This window comes from Thunnus thynnus, chromosome 5 (assembly GCF_963924715.1).
Source record: "Thunnus thynnus chromosome 5, fThuThy2.1, whole genome shotgun sequence".
Lineage (NCBI taxonomy): Eukaryota > Metazoa > Chordata > Actinopteri > Scombriformes > Scombridae > Thunnus > Thunnus thynnus.
Window position 1 is genome coordinate 16190714 of NC_089521.1, and position 25881 is coordinate 16216594.

Genomic DNA, 25881 nt, shown 5'->3' on the forward strand with positions numbered 1-25881 from the left:
GCTTACATTACTAATAGTGTTAGATCAGATTACGTCTGACTGGTTAGACGGGTCTGACAGTATTGTGGTTTGTCCTAGTATGCATAGCTGTTTATGTCCGAAGGGGGGCAGCAGTTCGCCTGGGATGCGGCGGTCAGCCGAGTGAAGACGGTACACTTATCAGATGAAGAAGGCGAAGGGGGCGTGAGCGGATAGAGACGGCATCAATCTTTCAGCACTGTCAACGATGTGCTTTAGAAGAGAAGAGCTCCCCTCATCCATCAGAGCATCACTGGCACAAAACTGAAAATAGGTTAGTAAGTTAACTCATTTAGCAAGGAGAAGAAAGTCTGTGGCTTAACCTAACGCTAACGCAACATTACACACATTTTTGACTACATTGTTAACTATGAGGTGAGTTCTTCTAACTTACTCAGAGCGTTTTGATCGTATTATTATAAACCAGAAAAAGTTGGTCAGCACAAAGAAAGACTTGTATGTTCACGTTACGTATGGACCGAATCATCGTGACGTCTCGCTAACAATAATAGTTACTTCCGGACAACTGGCGGTTGATTTGAATTGCGAAGATGTTTATTTCTGTTGTCGTTTTCAGCCGTAACTGTTACGTCCAAAGATAACGTAAATAGTTAAACACGGTGTTCCGACCTATCTGACCCGTCTAATGTGATCATTTTATGTGCCGTGTAGCTTTGCTAGCGTCTTTGGTTTGGTTTAGTTTGTTGGGATCAGCGGTAAAACCCGAAGCGGATATTTGAGTGGTCTTTCTCTTAGGTTTGTAATTCTGGATTGAACTGAAATGATTGGGTGTTGTGGGCAAAACAAAACTGACTCTTTACTGAGTGGATTGGACTCTGAGACTGTGGGATGAGTAACACACTGAAAAACCGGAACCCTTCTCTACTCTTTCTCGTTACCTGGCACCTCCATACACAACCAGACTTAACCATTTTATCACAGTTGTTCCTCGCCCCCGTTTACTCCGCGCCATGAAATTGTATGTACGTGACGCAGGGGGTTTCTACCCGGAAGTTATTGTAAACAAACATTGATTGGTATTATATCATATAACGTACGTACACAAGCTAATGTATTGATGAGGCTAATTTGCGTTAAGATGGCTCAAAAAAGGCTTACACAATTTGTTACTGTTATGTTAACCCTCCTGTTGTGCTCATTTCGTGTTAATTAATTCTGTGTCCCCTTTCCAAAATGACCGTCCCATGACCGCTGATTATAAATCCATAATAATACATATATTATCACCTAATGTTGTGTTGCAAATACATATATGTGGGGGTATAGGAGAGGAAGTGTGTTCACCTGATGAATGGGCATGTGCCTGAACTCAATTTTATACACTAATTGTAGTCTCACCCATTCATTCTAATGACCACAGGTGTACAGAAGTTAAATAAAACACCCAAGATTTAATGAAAATTATCAACATTTATTGTGTGTGTTCAGATGCGCTGTGTGGACAAGGTCATTGAACTTTATGACAATCAGATTAAATGAACTACATGTTTCAGAGAGAAAACTTGTAATTCGTCCAGTTTGTCCAGAATAAAACAGGAGGGTTAAAAGTAGTGTTTCTGTTGCTAGCTTTCATGTTGTCACTTTTACATCTACTGTTTTTTTTTAAATTTTACATTCTTACTTTCTTGTTCTCTTGTTTCCTCCTTCCTGCAGATAAGTTTGTCATCTTTAATCCACTTGGAAACCCGACAGCTGCTGCTATGTTGGGCAGGACAGCTTTGAGCAGAGGTGTGACTACTCACCGCCTCAGTAAAAATGTCACTTTGTACATGAATGAACTAGCATCTCCTGCGTCAGGATGTCAGACCAAAGCCTCTGAAGATAATAAACCACTTACGCTAATGCTGCCGTGGTTGGGATCGCGTCCGCAAGCTGTGGCCAAGTATTGTGAAATCTACTTCCGCACCGGTTTTGATGTGCTCGTAGTGGAGAGTGAGGTAAGGAGAATCTTGCAAAAAACAAGAAAGGCCCTCTCTAGAGCCAGTGTTTGGTTTGTCCATTCTGGGCTACTGTAGAAACATGGTGGTGCACTCGCTCCCTATGTAGATATAAAGGGCTCATTCTAAGGTAACGAAAACACAATGATTCTTAGTTTCAGGTAATTATACACTAATGAAAACATATTAATGACTATTATATTCTGCCAAATCTGTTCTGCTAGATGCCACTAAATCCTACACACTGCACCTTTAATTATTATTTTGTTGATATCAAATGCAGTAGAATAGAGATGTGTATCATCCATGCAGAAACTTGTAAACAAGATAAAGAATGAATTGTTAACCTCAGAGATGTTGAGTTAACGCAGCACATGGCATTTAATATCCCTTGAATTTAATAGGCTACATTTTGCGTTACAGGCCCTAATACTCAGAAACAGCCCATATCCCATATCAGTGTGAACACACCTCTGAAATGACTCACATGCACCCATTCACAACAAGAAATAGGTGACACAACACATCATTGGTACAAAGGTTCATTTCAAGGATTATGTATTTGTTGTGGAAATAGATGAAAGTTTAGAGCCAGTGGAGAAGTCAGAATTGTAGCTGTAATAGCAGCTATTTCTGGTACTTCTGTAACATGTGTAGATGCAGTGGAGGAGCCCATACAATGTGGTCTTTAATTGTGGTCACACTGATATGCATCTAAGACTGTATGGAAATCACATCAAAATATCAGAGTGAGATTTTTGTCTTTTCATTGGCCAAACAAGATTCTTTCTGTGTCTTGTGGACAAAGGTGTAATTGCCGGTCAAATATCTGTAAATAGTTTTTAATCACTCCAAGTATCACTCCAACTGATGTTCTCATTGATTTTAGCACCTGGAGGAAAAGGGAGAGATAGGTATTATTATTAAGATTTTGGATAAGGTTAGTTACCTGCATAAGCTTAATTCCACCTTTTTAAAGTTTTATATTATTAGCATTCTTTTTTTATTTAAAGATAATGTTAGATTAGGGAAGTTTTGGCTATTTTCTATTTTTCTATAGAATTTGTTTTATATATATATATTTCTATTTTTAGCCTATGACATTGTCGGTCATAACGACTTTGTCAAAGGCTGATAATAAATTGATTGGTGCTTCAGCTTTCTGTTTGTCTTTACACAAGGTGAAAGAGTTCCTGTGGCCTCGCTGGGGTCTGGATCATGGAAAGAGTTTGCTGGAGTTGCTCAACAGTGAACGCTTTGTGTCCCGCCCACTGCTTGTCCATGCCTTCTCCATTGGTGGCTACACATTTTCTCAGCTGCTGGTACATGTGTCCAAGGACACACAGAAATATCAAGATCTCACAAACAGGATCAAAGGCCAAGTCTACGATAGCTTGGTGGTTGGCTCCCTGGAGACGATGGCTGTAGGTCAGTTCAGTATAAACAGGATTTTACACATCCCTTTTAATTTAATTTCATTAATGTGCATTATCACACTAGCTAGATTCAAAACTGTATATTTATACATGCTAAACCTATGAATATGCATAGAGTAAGCAGCAGAGAGTAAGTAGAAGATTGTCAATGGAGTGTAAATATGGTTTTTCTCTCCTCTCTACCCAGGTCTTGGTAAGACTGTATTTCCTCGTTGGGAGACACTGGTGAAACAAGTAAGCCTGTTATACTTTCGAATGTTCAGACGGCAAACAGTTGACTACTTTAACATGGGCATCGATGCGTTTTGGAACAGTCCCGTCACTGCTCCTGCGCTGTTCTTCTTTTGCAAGAACGATCCGCTGAGCGACCCACAAGCTTTGGAGGAATTGATTGATTTCTGGCAGAAACGCGGGATCAACATAACAGCAAAGAAATGGGAGGATTCAACACATGCAGGTCACATAAAGAGGCACCCACAAGAGTATGTGACCACCCTAGACATGTTCCTCCATTCACTCCACATCGCCCCTCTGAAGGCCAAGATGTAAAAGGGCTTCAGCCTAACCTGATATTATCTTGAGTTTGCCTGTTTTCTGTGTGTAACTGGAAAGGTTTGCTCTCCTACAGTGTGTTACAGGGGCAGTGAAAATGAATTTTGGGAAAATGCATCAATTTAATTTACATTAAATATTTAATGTAGGTGGAGTAATGCGATTCTGTTCAGTTTACAAAGCAGAGCTCATGGTACGACACACTCAGGATACTTTAAATGAAGTTTGACAAACATTTCTTATTTATTCCTCCTCATGCAAAAAATGCGCAACTGCACTCTCAGGTTTTCATTTAGTTTTGTAAAATTATGTATAATTATTAGTACTAATTGATCATTTTGGTGACAAATCACAAAAATAATAACTAAATCACATATTTTTACAAGCAAACCATCATAAAAAAAACTGAAGAGTACATAAGAATGTCCTTGTGAGCATAAAGAACACATATCTTAACATTACCCAAACACCTTAGTTGGCCCTGAACCTTAATTTCCAAAGCAAATGAGTTGAATGCTGTTGTTCATTTGCATTGTTCAATTCAAAGCTATTTGTAGAGTTTGAATGACTGCAAACAAAGTCAATAGAAAGATCTGGACAGAGATGGCCAAAATAACAGTCAGTCATCCAGGTAAAGGTATATGCAGAAGTGCTAAGTCAAGGGCAACTGGACTTGCTGATGATTCTTGAAGAGATTTCGTACCTTTATCGCTTCCTCAGTGCTGAAACAGTATACTTCACTGGGAATTTAATAATTAGAAATTACTATAAATAAACACATAGAACAAAAAAACATGAACATATATATTAAACTTGATTTAAGAAAAAGGATCACATATACATAAAATGCTACCTATATAACTATATCAGCACCTATATATATATATATATATATATATATATATATATATATATATATATATATATATATATATATATATATATATACACATACACAAAACCATCGGTGCATATTGGACAACATATACGCCTGACTGATATATCAGTCAGGCTCTAGTCAAATTCACTTCACTTTCTATCTAAATGCATCATGATCGTTGTCTTGGAGGGAGACAGTATAGAGACGCTCCAACTTTTTAAAAAACCTGCTCCAAATGTGAACTGCTTGAATAGACAATTGCTAAGAGCTATAGTTGCTTTTGAACTCAAGCAATATCAACAAAATCAGCTACATGATGAGAATCGCCATGCTTTGTATCGCAAAATATTGTGCCATGATATTTTCTCACTCTCCTAATTTAAACTGCTAATGATGAAGTATATATTTAAATACATTTAAATATTTCTGCTTTTGGTTACTGCTTCATATAGTATGAACACAAGAAAACAAGAAAACGTTTGCTGTTACTGTAGGTGTGTCTTGCCAGGTTATGTTCCAAGACACTGGAAGTAATAATATTGTTTTATATCTGGCAGCAGCAGGTAGTTTAGAATACACAGAAGAAAAATAGCTGAAAGACTAGTGTTCAAAATTTTAAAGTCTCCATCCACTCAGATATGTGTTTTTCTTCTTGTTACTTCAGTTGGTTGTTTGAGCTTCATTGTGCTGAATGATATTCAACACTAGAAATCTGTTGAAGATGGAAAGTTTCTTTGTTCTTGTCTGAAATTTGAGTTGAAGGTGTGTACCTACAAGCATGATTTGTGACCTCACAACTAGTTTGGAGCCAATCAGGGGCGAGTATGCAAATTACAAAAGTGTGATGTGGAAACTTGAAGCCTCCAGTGCACAAACACTGAGAATGATCTTTACAGTGAAGTAGGAGACATCTTGTGTCCAGCAGTTAAACTTTAGAAATTAATCATATTTGTATATTCATATATTCTGGAATTTCTAATGAGGGAAAAGGAGGAGATGTCATTTTAAGGATTTTAATGAGATAATTTACCTTTTTTGTGTGGAAAAACCATATTAGACAGATATTATTTTTCAAGGTAGGGTATTTTATATACATCTTTAAACATGTCTGGATGGGATCTGTAAATTCAAACCTCCAACAGAAACTCCCCCAAAAAACTGGTAAACAGTAAAAGTAAAAAGGACTTCAGCGAACTATGTATTTTAACTGTTTCAGGACTCCATTCTTTACCCATCATTCGTCTGTCACGGTACGCAGTAGTGTTTGTTTTATGTTTTTTTTTTTTTTAGGCATAGTGGCTTAAACTTTTGTTGGGGGTTGATTAAGTCAGTTACATAGACATTTCTCACATTGTCACTTTGACCGTGAACACACGGAACCGACACCTGGCATGTTACTTATGAAACCAGCCAGTCACAGGGTGAAGAACCTTTCCACTTTCTAGTTTCTTGTCATTAACCTTACATCTCTGAAGGATTTTGTACATAGCCATAATAGTGACTTAGAGCACATACTCTTCAATGCACCAAATTTGTTTTGTGAAGCAAAAAAATGCAAGTCATTTCCATAAGCCATTGTTAAGCACTACAATCTACTTTCTCCAGGTAAAAATATCATTTCATCACTGCACAGCCTTTTATATTTATTCAAATAACTCCAGGAACCATGGACTCTTGAAATTCCACCATGTTGGTGTAAGTGATGGTGATAAACAACACTTCAATATATCCAGGAGATCATATTGTCCTCTTGAGCCAGAGATGGCCACAATGCTGTTTCATTGCTATTTATTGCTTACACAATTCCTTGACACTCAGTGCCTTAAGAAAGGCGCCACTCTGTTATCACAATCACAGGGTTCTTCAGTGAGTTTTGTACACGGCACTGATTAAATGTGATATCCGTCACCCACAAAGATCTTTACATGGGTTTATTTGTCTGAAATTCTTCTGTTACTATCAGGCCTGCCTGTTGTCCGTTACACCATTAGACCAGACAATAAGCCTCAGTGGAGAACCTGTATAAATGAAGAGCACTTTCATAAACTACCAAAGCAGCAACTAACAAATTAGACTTGAAAACTGTCGTTGTGTATAAATTACAAGTTTCCATTGTTTTGCAAATGAATTAAATATCTGTTGAAGGTGATTTTTGAACATGAAATGGTGCCTCTAACATTGTGAAGCTTTTTGTCTTGTAACTTGAACATACATAATATCTGATTTGTGAACTTATTATGCAAACATATTTTTGTTGATGAATTCTATGGCCTTAACTTGGAAATAAATTTAAAGGCATACTGTTTGAGGTGTGATATTTTTTCAAACTCCATTTAATGAAAATTACAAATACATTTCAAATGGAAGGTAAACTTTGCCCATCTGCTCTGTGCTTAAAGTGTGTGTGTGTGTATGTGTTTGTAGGGGAGTACATCCACGACACTTATATTTCCACCTAGATGTTTCTCAAAAAAAGGACATAAACACACAAACAGATTAATTCTCTGTAACAGCAGATGTATGGAAAAAGAATCTGTAAACATGAGTAAAACCAAAATGGAGAGAAACTGGAATAAAAGTATACTGATGAAACATATCACCATGGATCATACAGGACATGTTGGAGCTGGAGCATAGACATTACCATAAAAACTGAAGATTAGACTAATAACAGTGTCTGAATTTAAAGCTGAGGTAATTACTATGACTTAGAACTACAAAGCTATCTGTGAAGGTAAACCTGTGGTTCAAAACAAGACACCAGTAATTTTCTCTAGACAGTCAAAGCTCTTTCTATTTTCTAAATGCATCTCAGATCATAGTTAATGGTCCAGACGCAGTAGAACACGCTTTTGAAATGCAGAAAAACGGAGATAGATATAGAAACTAAATTAATAGGAACACTTTGAAAGTGGACTGGATGAGAGATTAAAATTGAGAATGAGCAAGGAAATATACACTTTAGAGAGGCTTAATGGGAGCAAACTTAGTCCCCCTTGATTCAAAAATGTGTTTTGCTTGTTGTTACTTCACTTGGATGTTTGAGCTTCACTGTGGAGAATGATGTTTGTGTAGAGTTTGACACTTTCCACTTTCAGCACATTCATCTGCTGAAAGTGAAAAGTTTCTCTGAGCTTGTTAATAATTTGATTTTAAGGGTCGGACCTATGAGAAGGATTTGTGACATCACAACTAGTTTGGAAGCCAATCCTCATCCAGTATTCAATTTAACAAGTGTGATGTAGAAACTTGAAGCCTCCAGTGCACAAACACTGAGAATGGACTATACAGTGAAGCAGGAGACATCTTGTGTCCAACAGTTAAACTTTTGAAATTAATCGTATTTGCATATTCATATATTCTGGAATTTTTAATGAGAGAAAAGAAGGAGACGTCATTTTAAGGATCTTAATTCGATAATTTACCATTTTTTTGTGGAAAAACCATATTAGACAGAATTTGAGGGTAAGGTAGTTGCTTGAATGTCAGCGAGTACAGCTGCTAACAAACCTACACCCCTTACATTTTGTCAACGACAAGCCTTACTGGAAATTATACTGTCCCCCCATTCTCCTCTGTAGTGAACTGCATGCGATCGCCCCAATATGACGGGCCACCCTAAAGACTTTGGATTAGTTCTGCAATGCAGGTTTTTTTTTTTTTTTAAACTCTCTTAATTGTTTCCACCCAGTTTCAACAACAAAAGCTGGGAGATTTTCTTCAGTCTCTAGTTGAGGGAAGCTTTTGGAGACTGACTTGTGAGTCTAGAAATTATTATTCAAGGTCGAGTATTTTATATACATCTTAAAATACGTCTGGAGGCAATATTTAAATTTAAACCTCATTGACAGAAACTCCCCCAAAAAACTGATAAACAATACCATCTATTTTAACTGTTTCAGGCACTCCATTCTTTACCCATCATCCCTCTGTCACAGTACACAGTAGTGTTTGTTTATTGTTTTTTAGGCAAGGTGGCTTTAACTTTTGTAGGGGGTTGAATGTACTGTTGTGTCAAAAAGTCTTCCCACTGAACTGCTGTGTTGAGTAAATTTCATATTAATTATGATACATAACTATTATTATTATGTATTATACATAATAATTAATATGCTGAAAATAATATACATAATTAAATGAGGGAATGATTAGATGGCATTTTAAGGTTTTTAAAGTGGTAATCATACTTTTTTTGGTGGTTAAAATATTATCAGACACACATTATTGTTCCAAACAGAGTATTTTTATGTCTTAATACATGCGTGGAGTGGATCTTTAAATATTTGGGCAGGGAAACACAGTGTGAACAGGAGTGCAACAGGTTTTTGGGACAGTGGGCGGCGACATTAAGCAGCTTTCTACGGGTTAAAACAAAAAGAAGAAGAAGTAGCCTCGATGACGATTTCCGTTCGTTTTCCAAGATGGCTGCCCACGTTTATAAACATGCGATCTGACTTGGTCGCTATCGGTGTTGGAATGAAATAGCTTTATAGCATTCATTCATCTCACTGATCCGTGTAACATTTGATATTTAGAGACCTACTTTCAGTGTTGAACTGTTGACAGTTTAGAGATCAGTTTGCGGTTTATTATCGAGCTAGAAAGTGTTACATTAGCGTGCTAACGTTAGCCTGGCAGCGGAGAGCCATGCCAGCACAGACTCTATTCATCGGTTCTCTGCCAGCTTCGGCTTCAAATGAACGCCTTGAGGAGATATTCTCTGAGATTGGTCCTTTAAAGCAATGCTTCGTGGTCAGAGAGAAAGGTAATACTCTTATATAAGTTAACATGGAAATGAGTAACTTAAGCTTAATGGAGATGGACCATACAGAGTGACATTTGAGCCTGTCAGTGTAAAAAATGCTTTACTAAATAGTTACAGTACAATTGAACATAAAAGTACATTTACTAAAGTACTGCTCTTACACAATAATATTTATACATGTATGATACATATAATACTCTAAATTGGGCCATTTTGCATAATGAGTACTTTTACTAACCCTTTTGATACTTTAATTACATTTTTCTGATAATATTTTTTACTTTTACTTAAGTAAGATTTTGAATGCAGGACTTTTACTTGTAATTGAGTACTTTTTCACTGTAGTATTGCTACTCTTACTTATAAAATCTGAGTTTTTCTTCCACCACTGCATAAATGACAACATAAATAATATATTTGTTTTTATAAACCAGGCTCAGAAAAATGTCGGGGTTTTGGCTATGTCACATACTCCATGGAGGAGGATGCACAGCGAGCCTTGAAAGAAATAAAAGAATACGACGGACAGAAGCTTTCTGTGACAGTGGCAAAGAAGAAAATAAAAGACAAAAAGAAAACAGGTGTGTATGACGGCATGTCCAAAACTAGTAACTGGGAGAGCTTTCACACCATGTCTACTGATAACTATGCTCATGTCATTTCATTTAGCACCCAAAGAGCCAGCACCAGAATCAGCACCAGAATCAGCACCAGCTCCAGCGCCAAGTAGAAGTGAGGAGAAATCCAAAGGCTTCAGGAAAAACAGTCTGAAAGCGAGACTCATCATAAGGAATCTCAGTTTTAAGGTGCAATATTTTACAAAGTTGTGACATGCATCAGTTGATAAGCACACTTTGATTCATGTGCAGAATGTCACAGTTACCTAATTGCTGTGGTAAATTCATTGCTTGACCTGTAGCGCATTACATGTATTGTCTTACAGTGCTCCGAGGAGGATCTGAAGCAAGTTTTTGCCAAGTTTGGAACAGTTCTTGAGGGCAAAATCCCCCTTAAACCTGGTAAGAATGGTTTAAATTCTTACTGGATATGCAAATAAGCCACACAAATAAACAATGTGGGTTGTGTGGTTATTTTCTTTTTTCTTTTTGTAACTTATATTTTTTCATTCTTTGTACAGATGGGAAGATGCGCGGGTTTGCATTTGTCCAATTTAAAAATGTGTCTGAGGCAGCGAGAGCGCTTAATGCTATGAACCTGAAAGAGATTAAAGGTTAGTGACTGAGACACTTACATTGCTGTTGTGTGAGAACCACTGTTCATTGTTGACATCTCTTTTGTTCAGTTTGTGTAATGTGGCTATGTTTATAGTTGTTACTGTTTCATTCAAAGGTCGGCAGGTAGCAGTTGACTGGGCTGTGCCTAAGGACAAGTTTGTTGCCACACACCCAACTACCAGTGCAGGTAATCGTTAGTACTGTTAAAACAGCCACTTCTCTTTTTATAATACACAACAAATTACTTAACGCTGTTTTGTTTACTTTGCAGGAAATAAGAAGACAGAGGAAGCAGCTGCAAAACAGTCGGACACAGAGAGTGACAGTGAAGACGAGGATGAAGAAAAGGACCAAGCAGCTCCTGAGAAGATGAAGTGTGAACCTCAAACATGTGTTGCACTGTTAATATACTGCTTGGTGTTGAAATTGGTTAACAATTTTATACCAAATCTTTCCATAGGGTCAGTTCAAAAGCAGCTGTGCAGCAGGTGGAGGAATCACAATCAGACGATGAAGAAGAACAAGACAGTGAGGAGGAAGAGGAGGAGGAGGAGGAGGATGATGATGATGATGATGATGATGGTGATGTATCCCAGGAGGGAGAAGACGATAAGAGTAGCCTTGGTTCACATAATGATCAAGATGAGAGTGAGGACGAAGAGGAAGATGATGAGGATGACGAAGAAGATGAATCAGGTATAAAATTCTCAGCCCATGTTTTTGATATTTTTGCTTGTAATATAAATATTTTCTTCCATTAAAATGTTGTATTACTTTTTTTTATGCTAGCTCAAAAGAAAACCACAAGGAAACTTCTCCCTTCAGATGTGAATGAAGGCAGAACACTTTTCATCAGGTTGGTGATTCTTCTCACAGCTTAACCTTAAACCCGCGCTCATTACGTTTACCTTGAACCATTTCTCCACTTGTTCTTTCATCCTCAAACTCTCTCCAGGTATTCATACTCATTAATTATCTTATTATCCTTTTTGTTCATCTCACTCCTGGCTGATTTAGGAACCTGTCCTTTGACACGGAGGAAGAAGGCCTTGAGGAAGTTCTTCTACAGTACGGAGAACTTAACTACATTAAGATTGTTCTCCATCCAGACACAGAACATTCAAAAGGTCAGTCAGCAGCGCTTGAGTACCAGACTCTTCTCCCTGTTGTTTGAGAAAACAAGCTGATGAACTCATTCTCGGTTTGTTTCTTTGCCAGGTTGTGCGTTTGCTCAGTTTAAGACTAAAGAGGCTGCAGACAGATGCATGGCTGCAGCACAGGATGAAGCAGAGGTAATAATATGCAATCTAAAATGCATACATAAATATTCTCTTGTACCTGCATTCTTTATTTCATGGCATCATCTGTTTGTGCAATGAGTTGATATGGATGCCTTCTTGTAACTTTGGGTTATTTGTTGCAGAATGGAGGCATCCGTGTAGATGGTAGAAAGCTGTTGATTGCAGTGGCAGTGACCAGAGAGGATGCTGCCAAGCTGAAGGTCAACAAAGTGAAAGTAGAAACAGGCACCAGGAATATGTACCTGGCCAGAGAGGGATGTGAGTAAACCTGATATATTCTCTTCTCTTCAGCCTCTGCTGACCAGCTTCTACTCTGACACTTAGGACTCTAAGCAGCAAGCAACATGACACATAAGTGATATTTTGGGATCTATAGTAGACTATAGATTAAAGATCTGCAGGTTTTTGCTGCACAGCATGTTACCACAAATTGTAAGTTGTAAAATATTAGCAAACAGCTGCCTACTTGCAGATCCAGCAAACACAGAGCGACATGAGCATCTCTTTGGGGTTGTGTCAGGTGTAAGTCCGACATTAATTCACTGTTTAGCTCTGGTTTTGTTCATCAACAAGCTCCATGTACTAGCCAGATTACATCTCAAACAAATTACAGTACTGTTAGTACTGTGTTGACAACTACTGAGCAAAGTCATGTCTGGCTCGTGATGTGCCTATTAATAAAAGTATGAGAACAGGTTTAGTTGCCACACTCCTTTCTTGAATTGCTTCTAGGTCTTTTCATTTTATTTATCTTATTCTTCTCTTACTCCATTATTATCACCCAGTGATCCGTGCTGGAACCAAAGCTGCAGAGGGTGTGTCTGAGGCAGACATGATCAAGAGAACCAGAGTGAGTCTTTATAATTAACCTTTTCAGACCTTTCTGTTAAGAGAACACATTTTAGAACATAACTTTCCACTTATGTTGACACTTTGTGTTTGCTGTTCCCCATAGTTTGAAGAAGTAAAGAAGGCAAAGCTTCGGGACATCAAAGTTTTTGTGTCGAAGACTCGTCTCTGTGTTCATAATCTGCCCAAGTCAGTGGACAATAAAAAACTCAAAGCACTTTGCCTTCAAGCAGTAAAAGGAAGTCAGAGAGTCCGCATCACAGAGGTGAGAAACAATATGGCATACTGGTAGACAGCAGTCTTAAATAGATTTTTATAGCGCTGCAGCTTTGTAAAACATGCCTGGCAATAGTTTGTACAAGTAGTATTATCAATATATTAGCCTGTTGTGTATAAAAAAAAAAAAAAGATATTTGACCAGTAGAGGGTGGTGTTGTCATTTTTGTTCATGGTGTGTGCACATCTATCATTTCCCTTTTCAGTGTAGGGTCATGTATGACAAGAAGCCAGAGAGGGGTCAGGTGATGGGACAATCACTTGGTTATGGCTTTGTCCAGTTCCAGGACCACGAACATGCTCTCAGTACGCTTCGTTACCTCAACAACAACCCCGACATCTTTGGCTCACACAAGGTACATTTTGGCAGCGGATTACCTCATAAGCTCAAAAACTGCTCGTTGTGTGCTTTGTTGCAATTGTATTGATTTACCTCTTTCAGATTTTTAGGCTTACATTGTTACTGGATTTCTTTTCCTGGTCCATGAGTAATCTTTTACTTGTTCATAACTATGTCTGTTATGTCATCCTGCAGAGACCTATTGTCGAGTTCTCCCTGGAGGATTCAAGGAAACTCAAAATAAAAGAAATCCGACAACAAAAAAACAAGGTGCGTTTGTATCAATTTGTGTGATAGTTAAGGGCTTAGAACCTCCATCCAGTTTGAGAAATGTTTTATTCTAAATGGAAAGCATTGTGTGCATTTTTTACAGGAGTTTTTCAGAAAACAGCCTTTAAAAGGTGGAGTGAAACCTCATTCCCAAAAAACACAGTCTTCATCAGAGCTGACAGGAGAGCGAGGTAAGAAAATATATATTTTTCTGGATATGTTCTTTTATTATATTATAACTTATTTATGGTTTTATTAACTGAACTTAAAAATGGAAAAGTGATTAAAAAAACATGTTAGACTGTCACAGTGAAGGTACAGTACACACAGTAGTGCTGTGGAATATGGAAACCATATTGTCATTGGCTGTAACACTGAGTTTAATTAAACTCAGTGGAACATGGCCAGTTCATATTTGCTGTTATCCATTTACATCCTTCTTAATCTTCTTGATTCTCTCCCGACCACTTTTCTGTGTTTTTCAGCTCCTCATCAAAACCAGAGACAAAACAGACATGTCGGCTTCCAGACCAACCCTGAGGTGGAGCATGTAGATTTGGGAGACGGAAAGAAACGGAAGAAGGTTCTACCTTTCGCCTCACACCGAGGACCTAAAATCAGGTAAAGTTATTATTAATTTTTACTAGTCTCCTGTTTACAGTGCACAGTGTAAAGCAGCAGGACCAGACAGTATCAGTGGGCCGGTCCTCTAACTATGTGGTGACCAACTAGCGCCGGTGTTCACAATGATATTCAACCTGTCCCTGGTTCAGTCTGTTATACCCACGTGCTTCAAGAAGTCCACCATCAATCCTGTACCAAAAAAACACAAGACCAGCCTGCCTGAATGACTTCTGCCCATTGGTGCTCACCTCTGTAGTGATGAAGTGCTTTAAACAGCTGGACAAGGATTACATCTGCTCCTCACTACCCAGCACACTGGATCCACTACAGTCTTCTTACCATCCCAACTGATCAACAGAAGACGTCATAGTCCACATCATCCCCGCCACCCTATCTCACCTGGACAAGAAAGGGAGCTATATGAGATTACTGTTCATTGACTACAGTTCAGTGTTTAACACCATAGTTCCCTCCAGGCTCGTCACAAAGCTCAAGGACCTGGGATTAAACACCTTCCTGATGGGCAGACCCCAGGTGGTGAGGGGAAGTGGAGATACCTCTTCTACCCTCATCCTTAAGCACCTCAGGGCTGCATTTTGAGCCCCTTGCTGTACCCCCTGTACACACATGACTGTGTAGCCACTTTCGACTCAAACACCCTCATCGAGTTTGCTGACAACACAACTGTGGTGGGCCTGATCACAGATAACAATGAAAAGGCCTATCTGAAGGAAGTAGAGGACCTGACCCGCTGGTGTCAGGACAACAACATACTCCTGAATGTCAGCAAGACTAAAGAGCTGAAAATGGACTTTAGGAAGAAACGGGGAAGGAACAACGCCCCCCTTAATATTAACGGGTCTTCGGTGGAGAGTGTGGACAGCTAAGTACCTTGGTGTCCACATCACCAAGGGCCTTACCTGAACGTACTGACTCAGTGATGAGAAAGGCAAAGCAGAGACTGTTTCACCTCAGACACTGGAGGAAATTCCGAGTTTACCCTCAAATACGGAGGAAATTCTACTCCTGCACCATCAAGAGTGTCCTGACGGGGAACATCACTGCCTGGTATGGAAAGAGCACCAAGCAGGACCATAAGGCCCTGCGAAGATTGGTTCATTCGGCTGAATGTACAATAGGCGGTGCTCTACCCTGCCTAAAGGATATTTACACCAGGTGCTGCAAGAATAAGGCTAGAAGAATCATTAAGGATCCCAACTACCCGGATAACGCCCCCTCTCCCCCTTACTCCAATCATACGCATATGTTTATTACTATTCCTATTTTATTTAAACTATTTTTAATGCACAAATTGAAGGAACTGCCTGGATTGCATTTCACTGTGATTGTACTTTATATGATTACATGTGACAAATAAACTTGATTGACTGATGTATCACTCAAATCCTGACGGCAAAATAATGGTACCAAGGAGAAAAATGATCAAATTATACTTTCATCAACTGGACAGCAATATTGTTTTCATATTATTTAACTTAAGAAAGACATTTTGGCCATTTTGTCATTTCCTACCACGTTTCTTCCTTGTTTTGACATGTGTTTGCTGTTCTCATCAACTTAATGCACCTGTTGAAGTATCAGAGCCAAGTAGTGCTTCCGTCTCTGTGTTGAATTTTAAAACTTTTTAGAATTGCATGACTGGCACCAACTGACTGATGTATTTTACTCCAGTTCCTACAAATGTTAGGTGGCCTTTCCCAACTTCAGTAACAGTGGGGAAAACAGTGGGGAAAATATCCTGAGGAAACCAATATAAGAAAATGGACTATGAGTCAACAGCACAGCATCAGGATGTAGTTATATATTGTGAAACATGGTCTTTTTGTTTTTTGCAGAATGCGTGACAAAGGAAAACAACAGGCCCCACCACCAAAGAAAGCAAGGCCTGGATCCAGCAGAAAGGAACGTCAAAGATGGCAGATGGAAAAACCCACACAACCCAGAAACCAGGTTTATATGTTCTTTTGTTCTTTTTCTCTTACATTGGACTCAATGTATTTCTTTTTTTTTTCATGCTAAACTGTGATTGGCTCTGACATGTAAAATGATGCTCCAGGGGAGGCTGTCCTCCCTTACCAATCAACAACCAGAATGCAATATTGACATCGAGTTGGTCCAATGATAGTTTCCAGAATTCATCTTCAATTGTCTCCACTGTAAGGCAGAGTAGTAGCAGCAGTAGATAGCTCCTTGCGTTAGCCAATGCAACAGCTGGCTTGTTGTAGCAGCCTGAAGGACTCTTTATACATCCATGGGAGGACTGTTAAGGACTGTTGTTAAGCTAACGGGAGAAATTATCTGGATTGTGCAGCGCAGCAGCAGCAGGACGCTGCCGGGGAGGCTGGAGAGAGAAGCAACCAGAGAAACAACCAGGAGAGTTAGCTTGTTTGTCATTGTTGCTAATGATATCAGACTGGTTAAGCAGCAGCCATAAAGTTCTGTAAACTAACAAACAAGATGACAAACAGTCACAAATGGATGTTATAACATGGATACTTCATCTCCATGAAAGAAAGAAGAAGAGGTCAGATAGCGTGAGTCAGATACAGCTTCTCTCTCTCTGTCTCTTTAGTCGCTAATTTCATCTCTGATGGTTAAATGTCTCTGTGTGGCTTTTTTGTGTTTTTTATCTCCTTAACAAGAATGCAGCAGAGATCATATAATGTGTTGTGGGTAGTTTGCTTGTTGAAGTTACAGTGAGCTGTCTTTTTAATTGAGTGGTTGTTCAGTCATCTGTTGATGTGTGATTAGTTAATGAGTGCAGGAGGTCTGGCTGCTTGCTTCTGACAGTTTCTTTAGTTTGTTTTTAAGCTGAGCCGTATATTGAGTAATAAGCTTAAAGTAACTGGAATAACAAGTGTTAACTAGTGGTGTAATGGATTGTAGTTGATCCGTGATGCGTAGGGATCGCCCCCCATGGTTCGGCAGGCATATGAACTGCGGATTAATTGCAAAATTTAATGTCTCAGTTAAGACAAAGAAAACAAACTGCTGTAAGTACAAGTCATGGGCAGACAGCGTGTCGCTAACGTTAACAGGGTTTTTGAAGAGCAACGATAAAACCAGCATCTAACGGTCCGATGTTACATTTGAGTTATGTTTACCTGCTGTTTAATGTGCTGCAGCTGAGCAGCTAATTAGCATCTAGCTGCTAACTGACGTTAGTGGTGAATGTTTGTTATCATCAAGTTTTGATGATGTGGACAGAGGCTGTTTCATTCACTGTTTAAAAGAGGAAGGTTTCGTGCCTCATATTGCAATAACTGAGCATTGAATATTTTATATATTTTATTTAAACATTGGACAGCTTAAATGTTTTTTTCATTTAAGACCATGGGCAAAAGCTCCTTGCTGTTTCTTGCTGTAAGTGTATTACAAAATTAATGGAAAACAAAGTTTTATTTGTCTCCCCCCTTTTTTTCGCTGATCCTAATAATGATCTGATCCGTGACTCAAATCCATGATACGATCCGAACCGTGAGTTTTGTGTTCATGTTAACACCCCTAGTGTTAACATGTCAGCTTTTTAGACTATATTTTGTATGTGGTGCGTATAGATCAGAGTGTGTAAGTCATGTATTTGATACATGCATTAATACTTTCTGATGTACACTTTTAGATCTGTGAATGTTTTTTGTGTTCAATCTTTCTAGTATTCAGCACTGATCTGAACCAGTATCACATTATAAGCTTTGTGCTACTTAATATATTTCTGTATACTAAGAAAATACATAGGAAACACGTGTAAATCATGTGATATGTTGTCTGTTTTTGATGAGAAGATAAATTTGTTTTCACAATAGAACAATACTATAAATTTGAATTTCACTTTGTTGGTAAAATGACACATTTGAACCACTCCATGGCTAAAATGAGCACTTCTTTGTTTAGAGACATTATGTATATGCTAAATGTCTTTAAAGACGCAGCCTTTTCACCACTCAAGCAAATTGTTTTATTGGCATATAAAATTGCCCCCTATACATATACATATACATATATATATATATATATATATACACACACACATACATACTGTACGTGAAGACTGGGGTCATATTCTTACCACATCTTGAGGTGTTAAGCTGCTATTTTACTGATTTATTGGAAACTACTACAAATAGTTGTTGACAGTCCAAACTGTAAAAATCATTCAAGGCTTTACTGTTAGAGTAACATCAAGACTAATTTCTGTTCTGTACTAAAACCAGCCCCTAAAGACCAAATCAAAACAGTCTAAAAATTGTCTACTGCTGGCAGTCAGCCTCACACAGATCAAAGATTTAACAAAATATAAAAACATGTGTCACTGTATCTCAAAAACAGTGAGTCAAAACATGGAAAAATACTGCACCAGATTAACTGATGACAGCACATTCACATTTCACAGTAGCTTGCCCATTTAAAATTTGATGCTTTGGCGCCACCAAGTGAAATTGTTGTGGGATTAACACAATACTAAGGTAAGGGAGTTTTGTACAGTAGCCCAAAATCACAGAGTTGCTAGAAAGAACTTTCCAGCATATGACACCCTGTATCCTAAGATCATCTGTTACAGCCACTATAGTATGTTTTCATTTGGCCTTAGAAAAACAAAAAAAAACCCTTTACCTGGAAAAAAAGAAGACATTCAGGAAAAGCAAAAGTGCAGAGATCCCTCTTCCAGGATGATTAGACACGTATTTTTTTTTTAAAAGACAAATTCTCACAAATGTGGCTTGTTGTATTAAAATGCACTGATGAAAGCAAGTTGCTGGAACTACATTGGACAAAGCATGTTCATTATGTTGAGTCATCATGATTGGAACCTAACATTCAGATTTTATTTCATGAGATGCATTTGACAGAATTATGTTTTGGTTACATTCCTGATTTAGCATAGTTAAGCTTTGTAATTGAATGTGATATTTAGCCCCACTAATGACATCACACAGCTTGCTTTAGACACTGATCTCTGCCAGCAAGCAGGATTATTTCTGAAATAATGGCATGGAAATTTTGGTGACACTTAGAGTTTTTCCTGTTGCACCTCATAACTGTTGTTATTTTGTTTGTATTTCAGAAGGTTAAAACAGCAAAGAAGCATTTCAGGAGCAGGGATGGGGACCGTTTTGACAGCCTGGTGGAGCAGTACAAGAGGAAACTGATTGGTAACAGTGGAGCGAGCACCACCATCAAGAGAAACAAGTGGTTTGATAGTTAATTCTGTGTGTGTGTGTGTGTGTGTGCGTGCGTGTGTGTGTGTGAGAGAGAGTGAGAGTGAGAGGGAGAGTCTTACATCTTTACAGCTACAACAGCAGAGTTTCTCTATATTTGAAATCCTGAAGTGTTACAATAAATTCCATGATTCTCATAAACGAGTTTGGTGTCAGATTGTACAGTATATGATGCCCATGTGTTTAACGTCCTTCATCCTGTTCTGACATTGTGTAATTTGTTCTCAATTTGCTACATGTTGTTGTTTCTGTTTATGATCTGTTTTTTCCCTCCACTGAAAGAAACTGAATCATGTAAGGGTGGCTTTTTCATGTAAATGGATTTTTTATGAAAATATATTAAAACACCTGACTTTGTGCTTTATTGTTAATCTATTCATTTTGTATTAAATCCATATTGTCTCAATCCATTATGACAATTGACATAAATTATTTTAATACTAGTTTTTATTAAGGAGTTAATCATCAGCTGATGTGACTTCATAAACACTTCCCGCTCATGAACCCCAAATATAGAAGTGTAGCAAGAGAAGAACACCCACAAATGATATTATATATTAACCCGGACTACGTGCTTTTTTTCCCCACTTCATTCTGATCTCTCAACTCATCTTTCACTCATTACACAACCATGAAAAACTTGCATAATACAAAAAATATGCTTCATGTGAAAAATGTATTCATATTCAATAGTTATAAAAAATATGCACTTTACATAAATATACAAAATGTCATCTATGGATATAAATAGCCATTTTTGAAAAGCTGTTGATATTGCACTGAAACAAAACTTGCCCTTTACCCTTCTTGTCCTCATACAAACACATCTGTTATTTTTGGCAAGTTTCAGCCTGGTTTTTTAGGAATTTCCAGGAATGACATTGCTGCTCATTGTGACGTTTCCTTTGGCTGCAGTCAACCAGACACAGCTGACTGAACTGTTCTGCAGATCTACAGTGCTGGTTGTTGATATAACAGTCGTGTCGTCACACAAACCTATATGAGCAGCTGATTTATCTTTATGTGCAAAACATAGATTAGTTATACATTCATTCAGAAACTACACATTTGCTGCAAACATCCTGGTGAAAAAGCCATTTTTGTTTCAAAATACATATTTTCTAAATAGTATATAAATAAATACATAAGTATATAAATAAGTGCAAATTCAAGAATAAATTTGAAGAATAAAGTTCAACATGGCCAGCAGGGAATGTTATCACTCACATCACTGATGGAGATTTGACAATTCTTTCCCTAAAGTCAGGCCAACAACTTAAAAACATTGACCCTAATGTCAGTCTACTAGCAAGTTTTCAGGTGATCCATGTTCTTCAGCAGCTGATTGAGGACCTGCTTCACTCTCATTAGAGCCTCAATGCTCACAGTGTGAATAAACTCCTTTCGACTCTGCAGCTCCTGCAGCGGGCCAGGCACTGAGGTTTTTGTCAGATGCTTGCTGCAGGACCCCTTCACCCTCTGATCAAGGTAACCCGTCAACGAAGAGATTTCAGACTTCACCTGGGAGACCCCGTTGAAGTTTTCTGAGATCAGGTTGTTATAACCCTCCAAGACCATCACTATGGAGGAAAGTCCATCCAAATTATCAGCGGGTGAAGTAAGTGTCCGGCCAGGAGGGCCCTGCAGAGAGAACATGATTAATTTAAACACCAGTTTTTGTAAAAACGTGTGTCATGTACAGACTGTGTCGCCACAGACAGAACTACAAATATTACCTGGAAGTCTTTGTTCAGCTTAACAATCAGCTGTTTAGCCATCCGTTCCACTTTCGCCTTCTCTACTTCCACCGGCAGCGGAGCAGCTGTGCCCACATTCAAAACGTGCAAAAGAGAAAATAGGATGGCCACGATGCTGTAGTCCATATTTGTAGTATTTCCCCAGTTGTACAAAATGTAGAAAAGTACTGGTATTTCTAGAAGAAGGATGAAATTGTAAAGAAACAGAGATTATTCAGGTTTTTCTTTTAGTTATTTCTCACTTGCAGTCTTGCATCATTTCACTAACAAAGCAGGCGTGAGTTCAGATCTACATCATCATTTTATTCATGCCTCTCTCCGGTAATTTACACAATATTTGGTTATGCTTGTTTGTGATAAGGAAATCTGTGAATTTTTGACTGTGTAAACAGGTACAAAGATCACAGACTTTGGCTGACACTATTATAGTCAACCCTTCCCAAAACTCTGGTTAATGCTTGTAAAGAAAATACGGAAAGTTAAGCTCATTAAGACTCAGATTTACTGGAGCTACTACACAAGCAGAAAAAAACAAACAAGAATCTCTTTACAAACACATATCCTTTCTGCAACATGCTACACATTTTTAACAAATAAATCCAGAGAAAGACTAAAATGTGGCTAGAAAGATACTTCAGAAACAAAGATGGGAGAGTTGAAGTTGAGTAAAGGAGATGGTGACTGAGATGGACAGTGAGATGGAGAGGAGAGTTGACCTTACCTCAGCTGGTGTCTGTGTATATGCCTGTCAGGCTCCATCAGAGCATCTTATACTGGAGAGTTGTTGACTCATCTCTTACTCACCTCTTGCCGACCCCCCATTCCCCACCCATCCTCCCCCTCACCTACCTCTCCCCCATCTCATACCCCTCCTGAGTCCCCTTTTGGTACTGCAGGAGACAAGAGACAAGTTGAACATGCAATACATTTTTGGTAACAACCAGCCTGACATATTTGAGTCACAAGGCAAAAATGTACACATAAAATAAATGAATTTGATCACTTTTAGGAAGTGTTTGTGGAAGCAGCTGATGAGGACTTTTTTTCTCCTTAAGAGGTATTAGAAAGAAAGTTAAACATGTCTAAAGTCTTAGTTGCTGCTGACCAACTTAACTGCAGCAAAGGCAGCACATCCGCAATTGCATGTCATATATACATATTCCTCTGTAAACGTCAGAACATTCCACAGTTCACAGCTAATAATAATAACAACATTTCTAACGATGTGACCTGCAAATAAAAGTTTTGCAGTGTGACTGATCAAATAATCAATAAGCCATATATGTCGTATCCTGTTCTGACACCCGCATAACCCCGCTGCTCTTTCCAAACATTGCCTAATGCTGCCAGGTTAGTCACATCCCTGTTTATTTAGTATGTACCCTCACACAGTGTGTCACAGTATGCTGTACGATAGCAGCAAATAAAACAGAAAAATACGGAAAAACCAAAATGGGCATAGAACCAGTGCAGAAAGAGATTTTCCCCGAGTATTTGATTGCATATGGTTTGTTCTTGTCCAAATATATAATACCTTCAAAAAAATCACGAGGAGCCCAGTGTGACAAATCTCCTCCTCTGACTGAATTCATGTTTCATGTCTCTATATCTTTTTTTATCATTGTACATTGTTCATTTTAATTTTAGTTGAATTGTGTTCAATCACTTATTTCTTGTATACTCTAAAAGATCAATATTAATATCTCACTGGAATTTCAATTTTCTGTAGATTGTCCAGCTGATGATCAGCCACACATACAGTATCTGAGTCACAAGGCAAATATACACACACACTCACATAATTCACACATACTATGAGATTTGATGTGTGGTTGCAAAAACAAAAATCTCTTTTTTTTTTTCAATGTATGATCTTTTTCATGTTTACAACACCAGAAAAAAAGGGCTATCAGAGAATTTTGAAATATCACACTCATACGGTCAAAGCTACAAAGCCACATCTTAGATGCAGATCGGACATAATTTGACGTTTATCTGAACATTTGCATATTTAACATGAGGAATTCATGGACAAACTTTTCCAGTTTCTTTTACGTCGTCCAGGCAGCAGATATTTACCCCAAAAACTGTAGCCAACTATACCATTTCAGGCTTGGTGTTCATTTTAAAAGAACTGCCTGAATTGCATGTTGTCTTTACTTTTAAGCTACATCGTTTACATCATTAAATGTTACTTAGATGTACTGAAGGAAGTGAAATGAAACATTACTACAGACTGCCAAAGACCAACAATAATGTAACAAGAGAGTTACCAGATGTTTTTATTGTCTTTATCGACATCTTATCCACATTTCAAACAATCTCAAAAATGTGATTTGTTATTGTTTAATTCTCATATATTGTTTAAAGAGAGTGAATATTTTTGAAAGCAGATGTCCATGTTGTTCAATGGAGAAGGAGAGTAGTGGCTATGTTGAGCAAGTTTCTTTTTCTGTTAAATGAAAGGGGGTGGGGGGGTGGGGGAGTGGGGGGTGGGAGAGGTGGACACGACACAAAACAGGACCATTATGACAATTTTGTTTTCCTCTTAAGTTAACTTACTGTAATCCTGCATTCTGTCAAATACCTCATGCCCAAGACATCTCATAAAACTGTTAACACATGGTCATTAACTTAACACGCTTAACTTAAACAGAAATATGATAGGATCTGGAAGTTGTTGGGAAAAAGACAACAAAGAGAAATATTTCTGGGAAGTAGAGTAAATGGGTGACAGTGTCTCACTTGTATTTTCAACGGGAATAGTGTATTATTCATGAAAGAAAAACATGAACGGATAAATGTTATAATTGGATGGATGATTTCCAAATTTAAAAAAATGTTTAAAGTTTCTTCAGAGCTGTTCTCTATTGGTTTAAGGAGCTTTCTTGGCAGAAATGGAGCAAGTTTCATCGCACGCAAAAAAAAAAAAAAAAAAATTCCTGACATCTGGGATGAATAAAAGCTGCCTGTCACCAAAACTATTTTTAAATCAGGATTTTGCCTGCCAGAATGTGACGTCTTAGCATACAGGAAACATTTTAAGATAATGTCGGTAGTCAGTCTTGATTAGGTTGCGATTTTCTGAGTCGTTTCAGCAAAGAACTTCTCATAAAAGTGATGAGTTGATGAATGAGGTATTTCCTCTTTTTCCAGACATAGTTGTTAGTTTATATATCTGGTTATTTTACACAGCATGTATTAATTTGTTCCAAACAGCAAAGATACACAATTGTACTTTTGCAATCACATCCAAAACAAAAAAATGCAACAAACAGCCACTTCTGCAGCTTCATAAATTACTTACAGAGTTTTATAATCAGACGTCTCTTCTTCCCAGCAATTGGAGGATCGATCAGACTTCATCCCTGCAGGACAAGAAGTCACCTCCTCAAGTATGACAGAAGGACGCTGCAAGGCTTCATTAATAATTCATGAGGACTTTGTGTCACATGACTTATGGGAGCATATGAGTCACATCTTCAGAAGAAGTGTGTGCCCCTCTTTTATCAGATCATACACACTTGCACACACAATAATACTGCTATACATTATACTATACATTAACCCTTTAAGGTCAGGAGAAAGTGATGTAATAATCTGACCAGTGAATGACGTATACAACATGCTGACCAGAAGGGTGACAAAGTGTTTCTGCCCTCTTCCTTGTGGTTCTAACTAGGCCATGTTCATATGCTTTAAATGGTATCAGATTACTTGTCCAGATGCAGCATGGAAACCAGGAATTGCACTCAGCAGGACCTAGCTGAGTGAGTCACAGGAATGATGGGAATTTGGATTTAGTGATCGTGCATGTGCTGCAATTCTGGAAGACGTGTCGTTTTCATCCCCAGATGCCTGAGTGACGTTAATGCCATAAAACCATGTTTTGAAAAGACCTGAATCAGCTTTTCACTGGGAGGTTTCAGTGTGAGTTGGAGCTCTGTAAAAGTCCAGTCACACCACATGGTATCTTGGTAAAAAAAATAATGTGTTAAGCAACCCTGGAAGCAACAAATACACTACAAAAGTGCCCCATTACGAAGGATTAAGCAAGGAAAGTATTTAAACGCCTGAGTGAATTCCTGCTGACGATAATTTCTGACATGTTATGCAAGGTCCAAAGTCTTTCAGCGTTCATTTCTTGGTTGTGGATGCTCTTTTCCCACCAGCATATTATCGAGAGACTTTATATTTCCTTGGACGTTGAATAATACATTTGAAACACACAAGTAATCCTCCTTCCAGCCAGTCAGATCCCAGTAGTGTAAAAGTTTCAGTCAAGTCAAAGGAACAAATTCACAGTAAATAAACCCTCTGTGGAGAGTTTTCTTTAATTTGGAATGAAGAGCAGGAGTTGATTTATCAAATGAACAACATTTT

The 25881-nt window shown here is 38.2% G+C and overlaps 3 protein-coding genes across 6 annotated transcripts; 2 read left to right on the plus strand and 1 right to left on the minus strand.

The window, feature by feature from the left end:
* Positions 1-5: 5 nt before the first annotated feature.
* si:dkey-5i3.5 (uncharacterized protein LOC565091 homolog) lies at positions 6-4848 on the plus strand. Of its 3 annotated transcripts, XM_067589569.1 has the most exons (5): positions 6-292; positions 1693-1976; positions 3158-3404; positions 3600-3646; positions 3764-4848. In XM_067589569.1, the coding sequence occupies exons 2-5, from the start codon at positions 1740-1742 to the stop codon at positions 3959-3961; spliced, it is 729 nt and encodes a 242-aa protein (XP_067445670.1). In that variant the 5' UTR covers positions 6-292; positions 1693-1739; the 3' UTR covers positions 3962-4848. The 3 variants fall into 3 exon arrangements, with proteins under 3 accessions (XP_067445670.1, XP_067445668.1, XP_067445667.1); XM_067589567.1 differs by having other exon boundaries at positions 11-393; positions 3600-4848; XM_067589566.1 differs by having other exon boundaries at positions 11-292; positions 3600-4848.
* A 4390-nt stretch (positions 4849-9238) lies between these two features.
* Positions 9239-20105, plus strand: rbm28 (RNA binding motif protein 28). Of its 2 annotated transcripts, XM_067589570.1 has the most exons (20): positions 9239-9609; positions 10044-10190; positions 10279-10415; positions 10553-10628; positions 10748-10840; positions 10960-11031; positions 11116-11218; positions 11305-11540; positions 11634-11700; positions 11862-11971; positions 12063-12136; positions 12268-12403; positions 12931-12995; positions 13101-13259; positions 13477-13626; positions 13806-13880; positions 13984-14071; positions 14366-14501; positions 16361-16475; positions 19588-20105. In XM_067589570.1, the coding sequence occupies exons 1-20, from the start codon at positions 9492-9494 to the stop codon at positions 19726-19728; spliced, it is 2298 nt and encodes a 765-aa protein (XP_067445671.1). In that variant the 5' UTR covers positions 9239-9491; the 3' UTR covers positions 19729-20105. The 2 variants fall into 2 exon arrangements, 1 of the variants encoding a protein (XP_067445671.1); XR_010928393.1 differs by lacking the exon at positions 19588-20105 and having other exon boundaries at positions 13806-13884; positions 13987-14071; positions 16361-16439.
* Positions 20106-20400: 295 nt separating this feature from the next.
* lepa (leptin a) lies at positions 20401-22260 on the minus strand. Its single transcript, XM_067589571.1, has 2 exons — positions 21478-22260; positions 20401-21382 (listed from the first exon to the last, which is right to left on the minus strand). Exons 1-2 carry the CDS (start codon positions 21622-21624, stop codon positions 21047-21049), a joined length of 483 nt encoding a protein of 160 aa, XP_067445672.1. The 5' UTR covers positions 21625-22260; the 3' UTR covers positions 20401-21046.
* Positions 22261-25881: the final 3621 nt, after the last annotated feature.

Bases quoted from the DNA above. Each gene is read 5' to 3' on its own strand.
- si:dkey-5i3.5 (XM_067589567.1), top strand. From the start codon at position 1,740: ATGTTGGGCAGGACAGCTTTGAGCAGAGGTGTGACTACTCACCGCCTC. The intron at 1,977-3,157 runs GTAAGGAGAATC...TCTTTACACAAG, and splicing joins TGCTCGTAGTGGAGAGTGAG to GTGAAAGAGTTCCTGTGGCC. The intron at 3,405-3,599 runs GTCAGTTCAGTA...CTCTCTACCCAG, and splicing joins CCTGGAGACGATGGCTGTAG to GTCTTGGTAAGACTGTATTT.
- rbm28 (XM_067589570.1), top strand. From the start codon at position 9,492: ATGCCAGCACAGACTCTATTCATCGGTTCTCTGCCAGCTTCGGCTTCA. The intron at 11,701-11,861 runs GTTGGTGATTCT...TGGCTGATTTAG, and splicing joins GGCAGAACACTTTTCATCAG to GAACCTGTCCTTTGACACGG. The intron at 12,404-12,930 runs GTGAGTAAACCT...ATTATCACCCAG, and splicing joins GTACCTGGCCAGAGAGGGAT to TGATCCGTGCTGGAACCAAA.
- lepa (XM_067589571.1), bottom strand. From the start codon at position 21,624: ATGGACTACAGCATCGTGGCCATCCTATTTTCTCTTTTGCACGTTTTG. The intron at 21,383-21,477 runs GTAATATTTGTA...TTCTCTCTGCAG, and splicing joins AGCTGAACAAAGACTTCCAG to GGCCCTCCTGGCCGGACACT.